Below are 15,486 nucleotides of genomic sequence, written 5' to 3'. Positions count from 1 at the left end.
GCCATAACGCTGTCAGCTGGGGCTGGGTGATGAAAGCTCTAACGTGACAAACTAGATTAAAAAAAAACCCTCCAGAGATTCGGGAAGGAGAATTCATCAATGCCAAATTAAGAGATGCGCAAATATTTCTCGAAAGATAGAACCTCATTATGCTACTGATTTATGTAACAAAGTAATGACTGTGGACAGCATTGTCTAAAGACAACAATGAGCACTGCTATATCACAGTAATAATTAGAGTCACATGAAATCTTCAATTTTTATTTTTTTCTCTAATTCTAAGATGATTTGTAATAAAGGGGGGAAATGTGTCTCAGACAGTAATCTAAAATGTAATGGAAGTACGTGGCCCAAGTTGTTCCCATATTTAAAATATTTAAAATATTTAAAATTCTTCTTGCAATGCTGCCCACCAACAAAATAATAGTAATTTCTGGCAGGAATTATAAAACCTAAACTATAGCACAAAATGTTTTTCACCAAATTGCTCACTCTATATCGACAATTACAGCCCATTTTTTTTTTCCTTATGCTGATAACAAAAGATACATTTTAAGATCCTCGCTGTGCTACTCTTCCTTTAATAAATAAAGTGAGCTTTTCAAAAGCCAAAAAATGATGCAGATAAAAAAATCAAAACATTTCTACATTTAAGGATGCAATCAAAGACTCGCCGTGAATGGTGTGATATTAAAGTCAAAAAAAAAAAAAAAAAAAGAGAAAATAATCAATTTGCTGTGTATTGTCGAACGTGGTTTGTCACAAATACCATTCCCAATAGATAAGAATGATTATATGGTAAAGAGCGTAATTTATATATCTCAAGCGTTCTGCTTTTGTCACCGCCATCGTTAAGGAATTTGACACGTTTGCAGGAGAACAATATATGTCAACTGAAATATATACCAATTAGCCCTAAATGGGACACTGAAATGAACGATGCATGTGCACGCTATACTTACAAGTAATAACATGTGGTTCAAAGTCGCTCGCGTTTTCAAACAAGAATTCTTTTTATGTTGCCATTTAAAAAAATCTAATATTTCAAAAGGTCAGGAATAAATAGCACCATTAGCATTAAAAGCTAGCTAAAGGGAAAGTAATTTGTTGTTCATTTAACATTGCATTTTATGTAATAGCTTTGTAAAGTGTTCGGGGGGGTGGGGGAGAGATTTTACTCTGCTAAAACAGGATGACGGCAGCTCCAGTTCATTATTAAAAGGAGATTTTTTATTATGCTATTGTCAACTTTAACGTCTTGATTCTGTTAGGTGTTTGTTAAAATTACACGGGCTGCTGAAGTGGCTATGGCAAAGGATAATGCTGAGAATATCATAACTGTCAAAACAATTGTGTAGGCAAGAATCTGCTCATTCCAAGGTAATGGAACAAAAGACAAAGGAGAAACTCTTCTGCAGTGTTAGGAAGTTAATAACCCCGTTGAGGTCTCCTCAGCAGGAGGCACCGAGATCAGGACACCAAACCCTAGGAGAGACAAACAGAGAAGGCAGAAGGGAGCAGGGGATGCCAAATGGATGGGGGGTACCTGAAACCCCAGCATCAGACACCAGGTCCCCTGTCTCTGGTTATTCATAATCCCACAACCATTAATCTTCCTGGAGAGGGTTTGTGTGTTCCTCCAAGGGCTGGATGAAGTGTGAAAGCCTCTGTTCCTGTGGCTGGATCCTCTTCCTCCTGCCCAGCCGTGGAAAGCCAAGGAAAGCTTTGCAGGAGCTACCCAGAGCTGGACTTAGCAGAGCCTGACGCAGGACAAAGAACTCAAAATCCTTGCATTTTTTAGGCCTGACTCTATTTTCTACCACTGTAATTCTGACTACACTTGGGAAAAAACGGAGACAAAATAAATGTCAGCTATCAAGTGTCCTTCTGGACAGCGTAGTCTGGGAGGAAAACACACAAAGAGAACTCTGCTGTGTGCTTGCTGCACTTGCTGCTGCCTGAGAAGCTGCACAGGGAGAGAAGGAATGTAACAGTGGGAATACCCCAGGAATTCAGCAAGTTCAACCAGCCTGGTGTCGAATCTTTCCCGAGATGGACCCTACCACTTCTCAGGGCAACCTGAGCCAGTTTGAACACTCCTAATAATACAGAACTTCTTCTGTACATCTAATCTAAATCAAACAGTATCTTTTAATCTGGGCAAGAAGCAAACATCCATTTTAGAAGGTTTTTAAACATAAAAGCAAGCCTGCATGTCTCTGACTAAAACTGAAATTGCTGGAGGATATTCTCTTCAGTTGTGTTAAAGCAAGGAACACTTTGGCTTTTATATAAAGAACTTACTTCAGCCCAGAGCATGCCCATAGGTTGCTAATCTTCAGTGCTGATGTTTCTTTGTCTATTATTTACATCCCCTATCTCCTTCCCATCACCCTGTGAGAGCTGGAAGAATACACTCAAAAAAAAAAAAAAAAAAAAAAAAAAAAAAAAAAAAAAAAAAAACCACCACCAAAAAAAACCAACCAAAAAAACCCACAACACAAAAACACCCCACCAACAACACCAAAAAATCCCCACTGCTTTTTTTATTTCTATAGCAGAAAAGCAGTACTCCAACACAAAATAAATTCGTTTCCACCTCCACAACTGCACAGAATCTAAAGCCTTGCTGGGGGGGTTGATGTCCTTCAGGACAGGGTGTTTGGGGTGAGGAAAGACAGACAGAAGGAGCAGAGTGTCCCAGTCTGGGGAACCTCAGGAGGAACTGAGAAGGTGCCCAGTTGCAGTAGGTCAGTGTAGCAGTAGATCCCCATCAGTTCTGTGAGTTTTTATCAGTGAGGATGAGGTTCCTCACAGTTTTTGAGGTTTTATCAGTGAGGATGAGCTTCCTCTGGCCGCAGAGGAGGCACAGCCCCTTTGTCCAGCAGAACGCTGAGGGACATGAGGCAGGATTACATGTGGACAGAAATGAATTTGGTTTTGTTACCTGCCCCCTTTCCTCTTACTTGCAATTATTTTGAAACAGACTGAAAGCAGGGGAATTCTTCAATGGGTTTCAGCACATTCACTCCTAAAGCTACTCTAAAAATTCTGTCTATCGAGAGGTATCCACAGACCTATCCTCTGCTTCCCAAACCAACAGAAACCCACCCCAAACAACACACACCACCAGCATTACTGATGCAAATGCTAGTATTTTATTGGTAGCAAGGATCTGGGGATCTGAACATGCAATCAGCAAGTAGTCAGAGTCTGCAGAATGTCCTCCCTCACGGTGCCAGAGCCGCAGAAACGGTACCTGAGGGTAAAGTAAATGAGAGCACCTTGAGATGTCTGCAGTTGTTGTAATTATACGAGTGGATTTATTTTGATGTTAACACAACCTGACCCATCATTTGAGACAGCTGAACAGAAATAACTCCGAGCTTCTAAATTTGAAATATTTCTGCTGGGGAAAGCATTGATGGACTGTATTCATTCTGCTTTATTGCCTGCCTTACTTTAATGTTTCAGTTTGGGCTTTTTTTCCCCAGATTTTATGCTATCATCTCTATAGAGATGGCCACAACTAATTGTGCAAAGGCCACAAGCCAGTAGAAGGCTGAGTTCCTATCCACAGAAATACACTTTGTCTATTCAGCAATGTGATTGGTGACTGGAAACTACAACCACACTTAGGACCTCTGCTTTAAGGTGAGTTCAAGTTCTGCTTGGCTGTAATAATTCCACTTTGCTTGAAACTGTTTCCACCATCCATTGTTGCCTTTTAAATGGTGGAATTTAAACTGTGTGCTTGAAAATAGGTCTAACAATTAAACTGCACCTTCTGTTCTAGATACCAACTTAGATGTGGATGAAATAAAGTAACTGATCAAGAAAATGAAGGCATTCATGTATATAAATCCAGAAAAATCAGTAAAACTGGATCAGTGAATCACCCTTCTATAATCTGAACATCCAAGCCATATTTCACAAAGTCTAGAGAAATCAATTTTATTCTCTTTCCCTCAGGTTTATATATGGCCCTTCAGTGCAGGCTCCAAGTGTTAGCCTTCCTCATGGGAAGGGTGGGTTTATTATCACCATCCTCTTCAGTCAGTCATGACCTTAGGGGTCATCAACACCAATGGAATTCTTGGCTGGTTCCAGCTGACAGTGAATCAGACCCCAAAATAATCTGGTTGTGTGGACAGTAGGAGCTTGGCAAGAATGATGCTGACAATCCAAGCCAGCGTTAATTTTTCTCACCTAAAGGGTTATACAGAAAGTTTGCTTTTCTAAAGCCTGGAGAAATTTTCAGTTTTGTCTGAGGTTATTTAAGGCAAAGGGTTGAAGTAGTAGTGAATAGAATTATGGATGAACAGCATCTTGAAAGGAAGGGAATAAAAGGTTTGCTGGAGAATCTTTTCATTTTAATGCCTTAAATAGCTTTTCTTGTGAAAAGGCTTCTACTCCACTTATAATTTTGTCACCTATCTTCTCCAGTAACTTTCAAGATTTTCACAAGGGATATACTTACTCCTTTCCAGTTTTTCCAACTTGTACTGTGATAGTTGCAGCTCCCAGTTTCGGAAGAGTTGGGTTAATCCAGTTGTTGTTCCAAAGAAATTTAACCTTGGTAATTTCTCCTACATCAACTTCTGCATCAATATAGGCTGTGTAAGTGTTGTCTGGTTTGAGGGCACCCCTGTGAAAAACAGCATTTTATGGATGTGAGGCACAGCAACGTTTACTGTTAATTACCAGTCTTGTCAAAGGCTCTGCTGTGGTGGCAAGAGGGTAGAAATTTAGCAGAGAGACAATGTTTATCCTATTATCTGGTAGCAACATTATTGCCAGATTTCTGATGTAATTCATCCCAAATCACTATTTTTCAGAGGCAGCAAAGGCAGGTGGGCCTGATACGCTGCCTTTTTTTTTTTTTTCTCTCTCTTCATAAGATAAGTTTAAACAGAATTATTAATTACAAATATAAATTAAGTGTTCTAGAAGAAAACTTTCTTTTCTGTTGAATTTTTAACTTACTTGGTGATCTGGTACTGCTTTGTGTTCCCATCATTGCCATACAGGGCAACATTTACATATCCATTTACTTTCCTCCTTCCAGAGAGGGTCACGGTTACCTTGTACCTCCAAACTACACAGAAAAAAACCAGTGATTTAGACTGCACCCAGTGAGAAACAGCCCCCAAAATATCAAATTCTAGGGTGTTTTGTTTTGTTTTCCTGTGAGTACACTATAGTTGAGACCAGAAGATAAAAGACACCAGTGAGTAAAATCTGTCATTATGTCCTAATGGGATCAACATGAAAAATGGAAGACTTTTGTGTAACTTTCTGGAAGAGAAAAAAAGAGAAAACTAGCCTATATCATCGTAAATACGACACAGATCTCAGCATTTTGACCATGAAGGTTTTCATACAGAGTGAAGCTGGAAATAAAGGGGTTTTGGGGGTAGATACAGATACAGAATCTAAGCAGCAGGAAAAAATTCTGAAGCTCCAGGAAAATAATTTTTGTGGGTGGGAACTTCCTTTCAGTGTGTAATTAGCAAAAGGAGCTCAGAAAGATTCTGATTTGTGCTTACAGGGGCAAACTAAGCAGTGTGTTGTGGGAGCTGGCATTTAGGATAACTGAGCTTGTAAAGGAGGTCATCTTGTCCATCCAGTTCTGACACCAGCTGTGATCAGCTTGTTCCTGGCCTTCGTCCAATGGAGTTTTTGGCATTTCCAATGACGGAGATTTCCCACCTTCCCTGGGCCCCTCTTCCTGCATTTAACCACTGCCACCGTGACTGCAGTTTTCATACTATTTAATAAGAATTTCCCTTTCTGCAGCTTCTGTGCATTGTCTCTCCTCCTTTCTCCTTGAACTTTGTAATCCACCAAACATCTCAGTAACCTCCACTAACCTCCACTCTAGAGTTTGTCAGCAGTTTTCTTGTACTTTAGGGCTCCAAACCTGCATTGATGGTGGACCAAAAGAGGAAAAGGCATGAAGAACAGAAGAGACTTTGCACTGTGATAAGATCTGTTCATCTGCTAGAGCTAACTGTCCAACAGGAAAATAAAATTTTTACAAAGGGTATGTAGCAGTGGAAGCACTCAAAACTCACGAGGAAAATCCTTGTTTTCTTTAGTATTCAGGTAAAGTTTCACGAAGTCACTTTGAAATTTGCCCTTGAATTTGTCTGCATAGTGACCCATATTTGGGCATCCCTCTTTTGGGCACGGGAAACAGCTCCCCTAGTAAAAACAAACATATCCATTAATAACATTATCCAGCCAGCCAAGGAAAAGAAAAAAAAAATAAAATTAGTCAAAGCATTTATTTTGAACGATGCTTTCAATCGGCTCCATCCCGAAGCTCTGAGAAATACTTACTGATTGGAAAAGATCATATGAAGCGCAAGCGTAGCCTAAAAATCCGTCGGGGTAGATGATACTGTCCGAGTAGTACTTGTAACTCCGCAAGTGATTGCAAGCCACGAAGTCCCGAGTCCCTGTGAGAAGATGCCACCAGATTATTCTCCTTTTCTCTCACCACTCGAGGAAAGAGAAACCCATGTCACTGGCATGCATCGTTCCTCCTCAAAAGCCTCGTCACGGTTCTCGGGGTTATCGAACATCATCGGGCTGAACCTCACTGGCTTCTGGCGCACTCACGCCCCAAGGAATGTCACTGGCTCAACAGGTACAAAACGCAAACTCGAAATGCTTTGTGCGGACCCCCTGTGCAGCTCAGCCCACCCCTGCCCCTCAAAAAACACTCATTCACGAAATCTGACCGAGTTTAACAATAGAAACGAGAGCTGCCTGAAGCAGGTCTTTTGTAGGCAACAGTTTCATTACCATAACAAAAGAAAACCGAATGAAAAGTATTTAACAGCGAACTTCCTAGGGCAGTGCTGATTTGCTCCAGCTGAGGGCTTCAAAACAAAATTATTATTATTTGGGGGGTGCTTAAGAAAGGGAGACTCTTAAAATTAAAATAATGAATATATTATTTTCCTTTGTGTTGCCTGTATTTTCCTGACTTTAAGTTAAAAAGAAGACCATACACTATGCAGTTATTTCTTTGTGCTTTAATTCCCCATTATTGATAACAAGTTTGCTCTATCAAAAAAAAAAAAAAAAAAAAAAAAAAGGGGGGGGGGGGTGAAGAATGAAAAAGTAATGCCTTCAGCTGCATTGAATAAAACCTGGAGTAAAAGGCTAGCTATCACAAACCAGTTAATAATGCATTTCCACAGTTTAAGGTGTTTGCAGTAGTGTAAGAAAGAGCTCAGATAATGTATTGAAAAATCTCCACAGCAGAAAATCTTCGGGTTTTTTTGTTTGTTTGTTTTTCGTTTTTTTTTTAATCTTATGTGCAATTTCATTTAAGAAAGATACACAGGAATCATCTGATACTTAGGGATTTTATTATAACCACCTAAAACAACAAAGAACTCTGTATTTGAGAGACTACGTGCCAATCTTTTTTTAGCTGCCTAAAAATAGACACAATGACATCACTTCAATGCAACTCAGATTGTAATCTGCAATTTAACAAGGAATCGAATTAATTGCTCTGTTTCCGAAGATTTCAGCTGCAGACACTTTCTCTGGAGTAGCTGTGAACATCTTTGCCCAATTCCACCAGTGCTGCTGCTGGGCAATTAGACACAAAATGCAACGTGTTGTTAAAGACCCTTCAAAATTTTTTGGCACAGCTCCAGCAACTTTTGTTTCTGATATTAAATCCTTTAGAGGAAACACATTGTCCAGGGGCAAACCCTTTGTCTTGTTTATTTTTTAATAAGCTCTGGAAAAGCGGTGTGGTTTGAACATTTTTAACAGTTTCACTGCAGTCTGCAGCTGCTATTGCTGGTGGATGCACCAAAAGCTAATGCAAAACACCTGAATTAAGGAAAGTATAAGTGGCTACACTTTGAGGGGGTGGCCTTCCCCTGAATTTATAAAGCAAACAACACCCTTACCTTCCCAGATGCCATCAAGATCTACAATCTGGGAGACAGGGTTCTTCTCACACCCCGGCATCTCCTCTCCTCCATTTGGATAAAAGTCAATGTGTCCAACAGCTGGTCTCATGCCAAAACCTGCAGTGTTTGAAACAGGGGTAAGCATGTTTTGGGTTAATGTTATCTCATACCTGCAGCTGCTGGCTTCGAGTTTGCCTGTGCGTGGTGTTTTAGGAGAGGAGCTGTTAGTGACTGAAGTGGTGAATTTGCTCTGTTCTGCCACAGCACAAGAGCCTCGGTGAACAATCAGAACACTTAAGTGCCACAGGGCATAAATAATTCAGCACAGTAAATAATGAATAATCAGCACAGTAGAGCTGCATGCTCACCTAAGTTGGGGATTGTGGGAGCCGAGTCTGTGTGGATAACGTCAACAAAGTCTGCATCAGATTTGTCCAGTCTGACTTCAGCTGGAGTGCCTTGAAAATAAGGTTGTGCAGGGTCCAGTCCTGAGAGGAAAAGAGACGTGTTATGTATAAATAAAGAGATGTAGGATCATCTTACACATCAGTAATTGATTGTATATGATTAATATCACAAATGTTGTTGCATATGGTTCCTCATATATAAGTAATACAGGCATTAATAAAATGAGGATATGTGCTCTCTCTTGCCAAGTGGTTTTTCTCCCAGGAAGTCACCTGTGGGAAGCATATCAAATTCTATTCCTTTTCAAGCTTAGGGCAATACTGAATGCCAGCACTTGGAATATATATATATATATTTTTTTTTTAATTGAACTTCTCTTTAATAACATTGTTCAAACTGAGGTTACTGTGTCTACATCCCAAGTAACTGATCCATCTGCGTGATTTCTAGAGTCCCTTGCTTGAGAGTACTCAGAGGAATTTGTTCTGATAGCTTACCACCTACTTGGAGATGTTGCCTGCATGAGGCTCCAGTAAGATTCTGGGAAATTTATCTAGTTTTGAAGCAATGAGCTTTGAGCTTAGCAGAAAATTCAATCAATTTGCTTCCCAAAGTGCTGCAGCATTTTCAGGTGCTTGTAAAGTCTTGCAAATAGTACAGTTTTTTTGCTGCCTTATACTTGCATCTCTTCTTGTCCCTAGGCAGCATATTTTGGGCTTGCTTTTAAACCGAATTTTGTAGACTATTAGTCCGAGTTTCACCAAGCCTGAAATCCCCGAGGAAAAATAACAGTTGAAAAGCGTTTTGTTAATAATGCCCAAAATTATCTTTTATGCACGAAAGGCCACTCTGCCTAATGCACAACGCCCTTGGCATTGCCTACATGATGATTAAGGAGATCAAACCCACAGCTTTAAACTCTGGAAGTGCTGAACACGTTTTTAAAAAAAAAAAAAAAAATCCCATTTGCTGCGTAACACGCTTGCAAGCAAAATAATTATCACACTCTTTCCCCCCACTGCTCCTCGGGGCAGGGTGAGAAAGGGCTGAGTTCTGCCATATTTCATTACCCCTGGCTACGCCGCAGCCCGCAGGTGCGATGACAAGGGCGGGTGAGCAGCAGGGTTGGGTTTGGCTTGGTTTGGTGGCTGTGCTGTGAGCCTGGCTGCGGTCACTCACCCGTTATCCTGCCGATGCCCGGGCGCCTCCGGCCGGCCTCGCCCGCCACGTGCGCTCCCAGGCTGTGCCCGATGATGTGAACGTCAGCTGGAGAGTAGCCATAGTCATCCTGACAAAACAGCAACAAACAGACATCGCTACGTCCCTGCTCATCACCAACGGGGAGGACTTCAAAAGGGCTGGAAAGTGATTTTTAGTTTGCCTGCTGACTCAGGAACTCCTATAGGATTTCAGCGTCTCTTTTGCCGGTTACTTCTGTCCAACACACAGATTTTCCAAACCTCCTTACTCAGCTGCTGCCCTGGTTTGGAGGTTGTTATAGCTCCAGACAGCTCTGCCAAGAGTCCTGAGAGGCTCTGTATCTTTCCAGAGGTCCCCTTGGGATTCACAGAATGCTCGTCTGGCTTGCAAGGGGTGGCCAGGCAGGAACCCTTGGTTACACCTGGCAGCACCGTGCACAGCTGGGGGGGGGGGGGGGCATGAGAGGGGAGATGCCTTCAGCCTTTTTGGGCAGGAATTCAGTAGCTGCAATGCAGATGTGGGGAGTGAGAGGCGGGTCAGAGCACGGCTAGATGCAGCACGCTCTCTGGTTTTAGCTGTTTATAGTTCTTTTATGGGAAATTTGTGTTGAAAGCAATTGGGTTGAGAGAAGGCTTCAGACCAAGTTTCTCTTCCCATGTGACACTGGCTGCAAAAGGGGGCATCTCCTGTGGGTTTGGGCACTGTCCTCCACAGCTTTCCCTGGGGCAGCTGGTGGGTCCTGCTTGCCACCAGCCAACATTTTCTGGTGTCTTTGTGAGCTCTCTGGTTCTGTCTCCATGCAAAAGAAGTTTACCACATCCATTATTTCTGCATATTTAAAAGATTTACACTGCATTTGTTAACATCTACAGAGTAATTCTTTGGCTGTACTATGAGGATTTCTTATAGAAATTATTTCTACAAATGTATTTCCTCTCCTTATTTTGTCAGGCCCTGCTGCTATCACACAGTACCCTCCTTTAAAAAAAAAAAGTTTTCAGCACAGCTGATCATGGAGTAGAGAACAATATTTTTTCTGCTGGTTACATCCACATTTGTGAAAGTTCCAGAGCTGTTTTTCTTTGAGTTCAGTATTTTAGCTATAGCTTTAGAAACAGCAGACTCTTACCATGAGAACATTTATAAAATAAGCGATTTCAGCGCCCACGACACGGACGTTGTTCGATGCCTGGGTGTACTGACACCTTCCACCTTTCTTCCAGTCCACACAGATGCAGTTCACATCTTCCACAGTAAGCATCCTCTGTTTTGTAAAGCAAAGTAAAAACCATGGTAAATACGGTATGGGATCAGTTCATGTTGGTCATTGTGGCTCAGCTACTAAATGTTGGGTGAACTCGTATGAGAATGTTTTAAAACCAAAGCTGTAGCATGGATGTGTGCTCAGAGGGGTTTGTGTGATCACACAATGCTGAAAGAGCCTGATATGTAATGTAGTAATCATTTCAAATACCCAGAGCAGTATTTTTTACAGAAAGGAAAACAGTGTCAATAATGAAAGTTTCAATTTTTATTTTCAGGCTTGGTATGTAACACTGAATAAGAGCTTTACTTATGCACCTATCCACTTCAGTGATTTAAAAGTGCTACTTTAACCCAAATTCAATTAGAATATTTTTGATAGTAAAAGTCAAGAGTGGTTTTCTGATCCAGATTGGTAATGAAGAGAATGTGTTTTTATAAGATGGCATATAAACTGCTGGGCGTTCATTTTGGATTTATGGCTTTATTTGGAAATATGCATGTGCAGGCAGAGACTTTGCCACAGAATCAAAAGGTTTACTGTTATCCACTGAGCTGGATTGTTTGGCTAAAAGTATTTTGTTTTAGCAGCTTAAGTATATGGCAGCAACTGACAAACAACAAAAAAGGCAATAAAAATGTCTGTGAGCGTACTAGAAGTGGTAAAAATCAATATGCAGATAGGATATTGCTTAATGGGAAGGAAAGCAAGTAACAGATACACATAGGAGGATCGATGTATTCACCAACCCCTTTGCTCCACTCTTCATTGAAAAGATTCACTGACACCAATTTGTTTCTAAATATGAACTAGAGTATTGTGATGAAACACAGGCTACTGTAATAGATGAAGAATTTAAGGATTTATTGCATGCCTCTGCCTCCTGGAAAATTGATCAATTTGGTTTAAGGGAATAGCTGAAAAAAATTGTGAGCTACCTCATTGATTGTGAAGTTCCAGGAAATAAAGCTCTGTTTTAAGAGTGCAAAATATAAGACAGAAAACTATAAAAACATCAATCGGCTTCTGATACTTTAAACAAATTGTTAACTGACAAATACAACAATCACCCATCATTTTTCCTTTCTTTTGGTCTAGCATCAAAAAGAAGCAGGCAAAGGGGATGCAATAAATGCAGAATACCTTGGTTTTAGTTTCACATTGTTCCTCATAGTGTTCTCATAAGCAAAATAGGAATACATTATTTAAAAAAATTGTAGTTCTGTTGAATGGTTGAAAAGCCTTATCCTCAAAGTGCCATCAAGAGGTATTTTGCTCTGAGCTGCGTGACTACGGGCTTTTATTAGCTCCAGCTGCAATTAAAAGCATGTTTGGAGGACTTGAGAAAACCACAAGCTGTAACAGCACTTTGCATAGGGACAGGGTTAAGAAATAATTTGTGGAATGAGCACAAAAATCAATAAAGCAGAGTGCTTTACTACATTCAGTGCTCATATCAAGTCCTAGATTGAAGGCTTTGTTCGAAATGCCCCCCTTGAGGTCCCCTTTGGATGTACATTTCTTACTGCTTTTGGTAATGGTCAGCCCCTGTGCTCAGCCTCCAGCATCCATAAGGCAGCCCAAACCTTCCTGATAGACCTTCCACATCTAGAAACCTTCTCTTGGCTGGGGGAATAGGATACAGGAGCTATGAGGCTGCAGTTATTTCGGGAATCACCCCCACCCTAGCCAGTATCTTGCTCCAGGGTTTGTGTTCTTTTTACCAAGAAAAAAGGCTCTTACTGAGTCAAATCTTCTTCTCACTCACTTCACCCAGGAGAAAAGCTGAATGCATTTTATCTCATGCCTTTCCTCAAGGTGCAAAGCTACATATTCAATTTGGTAACAATCTGAGAAGGTGAACTATTTGTCCCTTTCTTATCACTACAAATACCATGAGAAAAATTGATTCGAAATAGAGAAAACAGACAATTTCTATAAATGTGTTTATAAATGCAAACTAAGGGTCTCCCTGTGGTACCTACCTTGCACATGTCTGACAGCCAGTTTTCTTCTCCACTGTCTATAAATCCATGCACAATGAATTTGGTCTTTCTGCTTGCATTAAAATTTGAGACCTCGATTGTCGACTTATCAGCAGCAGACACGTCCTATATTAATATAGATTTTAAAATAAGAAAATTAGCAAAGATAAGATCTTGATAAATCTTTAAACCTGCTTTCTGTAAATAAGTTTTCAAAATTGCAAAGACCTGAACTGTGCTTATCTGTGCAGGTGTTTAAAAGTTTTGCATTATTGAACTCATCTGCAAGAGTGCACATAAAGGTTTATGTGTATCTCCATTCGAAGCCAGTTTTGACACCTATCTTAGAGCAGACAAGATTTCAGCATGCTTTGATTTTATCTGTGGAAAAAAATCACCCCAAAATACTCAGTTTCCCAGTGGGGAATCCTGCCAAGGAGCTGGAAGAGGTGATCTTTTGAATAAAGTGTAGGTTTGGCCATTCTTAACACTTTTCTGGAACACAGCTGGAGTCTGTGTTTACTAACAATTTTTGCATGTGATTCACTAAGGTTTAAACCACAACAGTTCTTACCTGAGAGTCATCCATGTTTTCTCTAGTGTACAGGTAGAAGTGAGTGTCTATTTTCTCTGGTTTCCAGGGTAATTTGTAGACTGGCCTTTCCGTAGTCCCGGACCATGGTATATCATCCGTGAAGCACCCGAGCCTGTCAAAGCAAACCTCATCGCCTGTAGCATGAAGACCAAAACAATAATGTGTGAATGAGCAGAGAAATAGAGCAGTCAGAACTCATAGCATGGCTTCTCTGGGGGTCTTTTTTTTTTTCCCCTCTTGAAAATCCCACAGTTTACAGAAAGCCAGGACCAGCAGTTGCCCTTTCCCAGATCTTGAGAGGCTGCAGTTTGCCCCAAGGAGAGAAGCCACCCTATTGCTCCTCAACAAAGCCTTCAGAGGAGTTCCTCTGTGGTGTCCTCTCCCAGCAGTTGCTTTGCCCAAGGCAGAGACAGCTGGTGAATTTCTCCTAATGCCAAGCCAAAATATTGCAGATAATCAGCAATGAATTGAGACTATGCTGAACAGCTTACATGAGAAGACTTACACTACACAAGCCAGTGTCTTCTGCTGAATACAAAGCTATATCCTCATTAGACTGCCTCTGGCCCCTGGCCCTGGCTTCTTTTCCATTTCCATCACTAATAAGAGTGCAAGAAATAATTCTCTGTGTTTAGCAGAGCAGTAGCTTTGTTCTGAGATAGGAAAATCGACTTTTCTTGCTCACTCCTGGGGCAGAATTCCCAGAGTGAAGAAGAAAGACAACATGCATACTCTCATCTCACCGTTCCTGTATGGAAAAGTGAACAACATTAACCTCAATCAGTTAGTTTTAATGCACCAGGGTGTAGAATAATACCTAGAAAATAGATGGAAAATAAAGCAGCATAGGAAGGCAATACAAACACTAACCCCATATGCTTACCTTCTGCTGCGCTGAGAAGAAACAGCGCCAGAATCCAAACTCCAAGCATCTGGAACAGTAGAAAAAGAAGCAGCTAGGATTTGCTAACTCACTCGTTTAGCAAGCACACTCAGCCCCCTGGTGCTGAATTTTCTCAAGGTGAGCAGAGTGTTGTTTCTGCAGGATATATCCCTGACTGCTGTGTGCCAGACCGGTGTGAGTCAGCTTCGTATTTGCTTGCTCCGGGAGAGACTGGGGGGCCATAAATACACAAAAGCACAGCTTAAACCTGAGGTGATTTTTTTCCCTTCTAATCAGATGCATAGGAGCTACTTTGGAATTCGCATTAGGACTAGCAGAACGTGAGCTGCCATTCCCCTTCACACTCCTGTGCTGCGAGAAGCCACAAATCCGAGAATGCACAAGGAAAAACCCCCAGACCCGAGCTACTTACTTTGAAGCCTTGAAGCTCCTGGCATTAATGTGTGAACTTTGCATGGATTTTTATAGTCTGCTATATCCTTGGAAATGTTTCTAGAAAGATAGGAGTATTTGTTTAGTTCAGATTATAGTTTAGAGATAATGGCTGGTTTCTCTGGTAGCTCCAAAATCCATGGACTTAGATTTCTTGAGCTGGACCCCACAACATGATTGGAGCTCCAGAAGTTGGTAATTCCCAGGCAGCAACTCATCAAAAGTGGCCCATGAAAGATAATTATATGGATCTGTGTGTCTTGGCTGGGAAGGCTTTTATGTTTGGTGTTGTGTAGTTGGGGTGTAGGAGACCTCCTGGGGGAGTTAGTAGGGAACCCCACATAATTTTTAAGTCCCATTCCTTGACCTGTATCAAGTGACTTCAGATGTGAAATGCTCCTGTGTTTTCTGGGTCTTTTGATGAAGGCTTATCCCTCTTGGAAAACTCTTAGTGGGCTTGTTATATTCTTTTCATAGTGAAAGAGTTTGACCTTCTCCTGGCATCCCTTTGATTTCCTTGCTGAAATAAGTAGGTGTAGAAGGACAGTTGAGTAACCCCTGGGATACTTTCTGTACTACCCATGTAACCCAAGCTTTGAGAAAAGTTCTGAGTGACGAATTGAGAGCAAACACACTGGAAATATATACAAATAATATACAAAATTCCCCCAGACGTTGAGATACGGCTGGAATGCTACAATGTTCTGTAGATTGCTCTAGTAGAAACATCAACTAAAAGGTGAAAAGCAGCC

At 41.0% G+C, this 15,486-nt stretch overlaps 1 protein-coding gene across 1 annotated transcript; it reads right to left on the bottom strand.

Annotated features, from left to right (window-relative positions):
* Positions 1-3,155: 3,155 nt before the first annotated feature.
* Positions 3,156-13,603, bottom strand: LOC120755671 (pancreatic lipase-related protein 2-like). Its single transcript, XM_040070996.2, has 11 exons — positions 13,378-13,603; positions 12,804-12,929; positions 10,684-10,818; positions 9,534-9,642; positions 8,315-8,434; positions 7,944-8,063; positions 6,346-6,464; positions 6,078-6,207; positions 4,987-5,098; positions 4,481-4,648; positions 3,156-3,259 (listed from the first exon to the last, which is right to left on the bottom strand). Exons 1-11 carry the CDS (start codon positions 13,390-13,392, stop codon positions 3,196-3,198), a joined length of 1,218 nt encoding a protein of 405 aa, XP_039926930.1. The 5' UTR covers positions 13,393-13,603; the 3' UTR covers positions 3,156-3,195.
* Positions 13,604-15,486: the final 1,883 nt, after the last annotated feature.

The sequence above is a fragment of the Hirundo rustica genome, chromosome 8 (genome assembly GCF_015227805.2).
Source record: "Hirundo rustica isolate bHirRus1 chromosome 8, bHirRus1.pri.v3, whole genome shotgun sequence".
Taxonomy (NCBI): domain Eukaryota; kingdom Metazoa; phylum Chordata; class Aves; order Passeriformes; family Hirundinidae; genus Hirundo; species Hirundo rustica.
The sequence above is the reverse complement of the archived record's forward strand: the minus strand, read 5'-3'. Positions and strand labels throughout refer to the sequence as shown.

Excerpts from the sequence above, each read along its gene's own strand:
- LOC120755671 (XM_040070996.2), bottom strand. Across the intron at positions 6,465-7,943 it reads TCTTGATGGCATCTGGGAAG|GGACTCGGGACTTCGTGGCT; the intron begins GTAAGGGTGTTG and ends ATCTTCTCACAG. Across the intron at positions 6,208-6,345 it reads CATATGATCTTTTCCAATCA|GGGAGCTGTTTCCCGTGCCC; the intron begins GTAAGTATTTCT and ends TGTTTTTACTAG.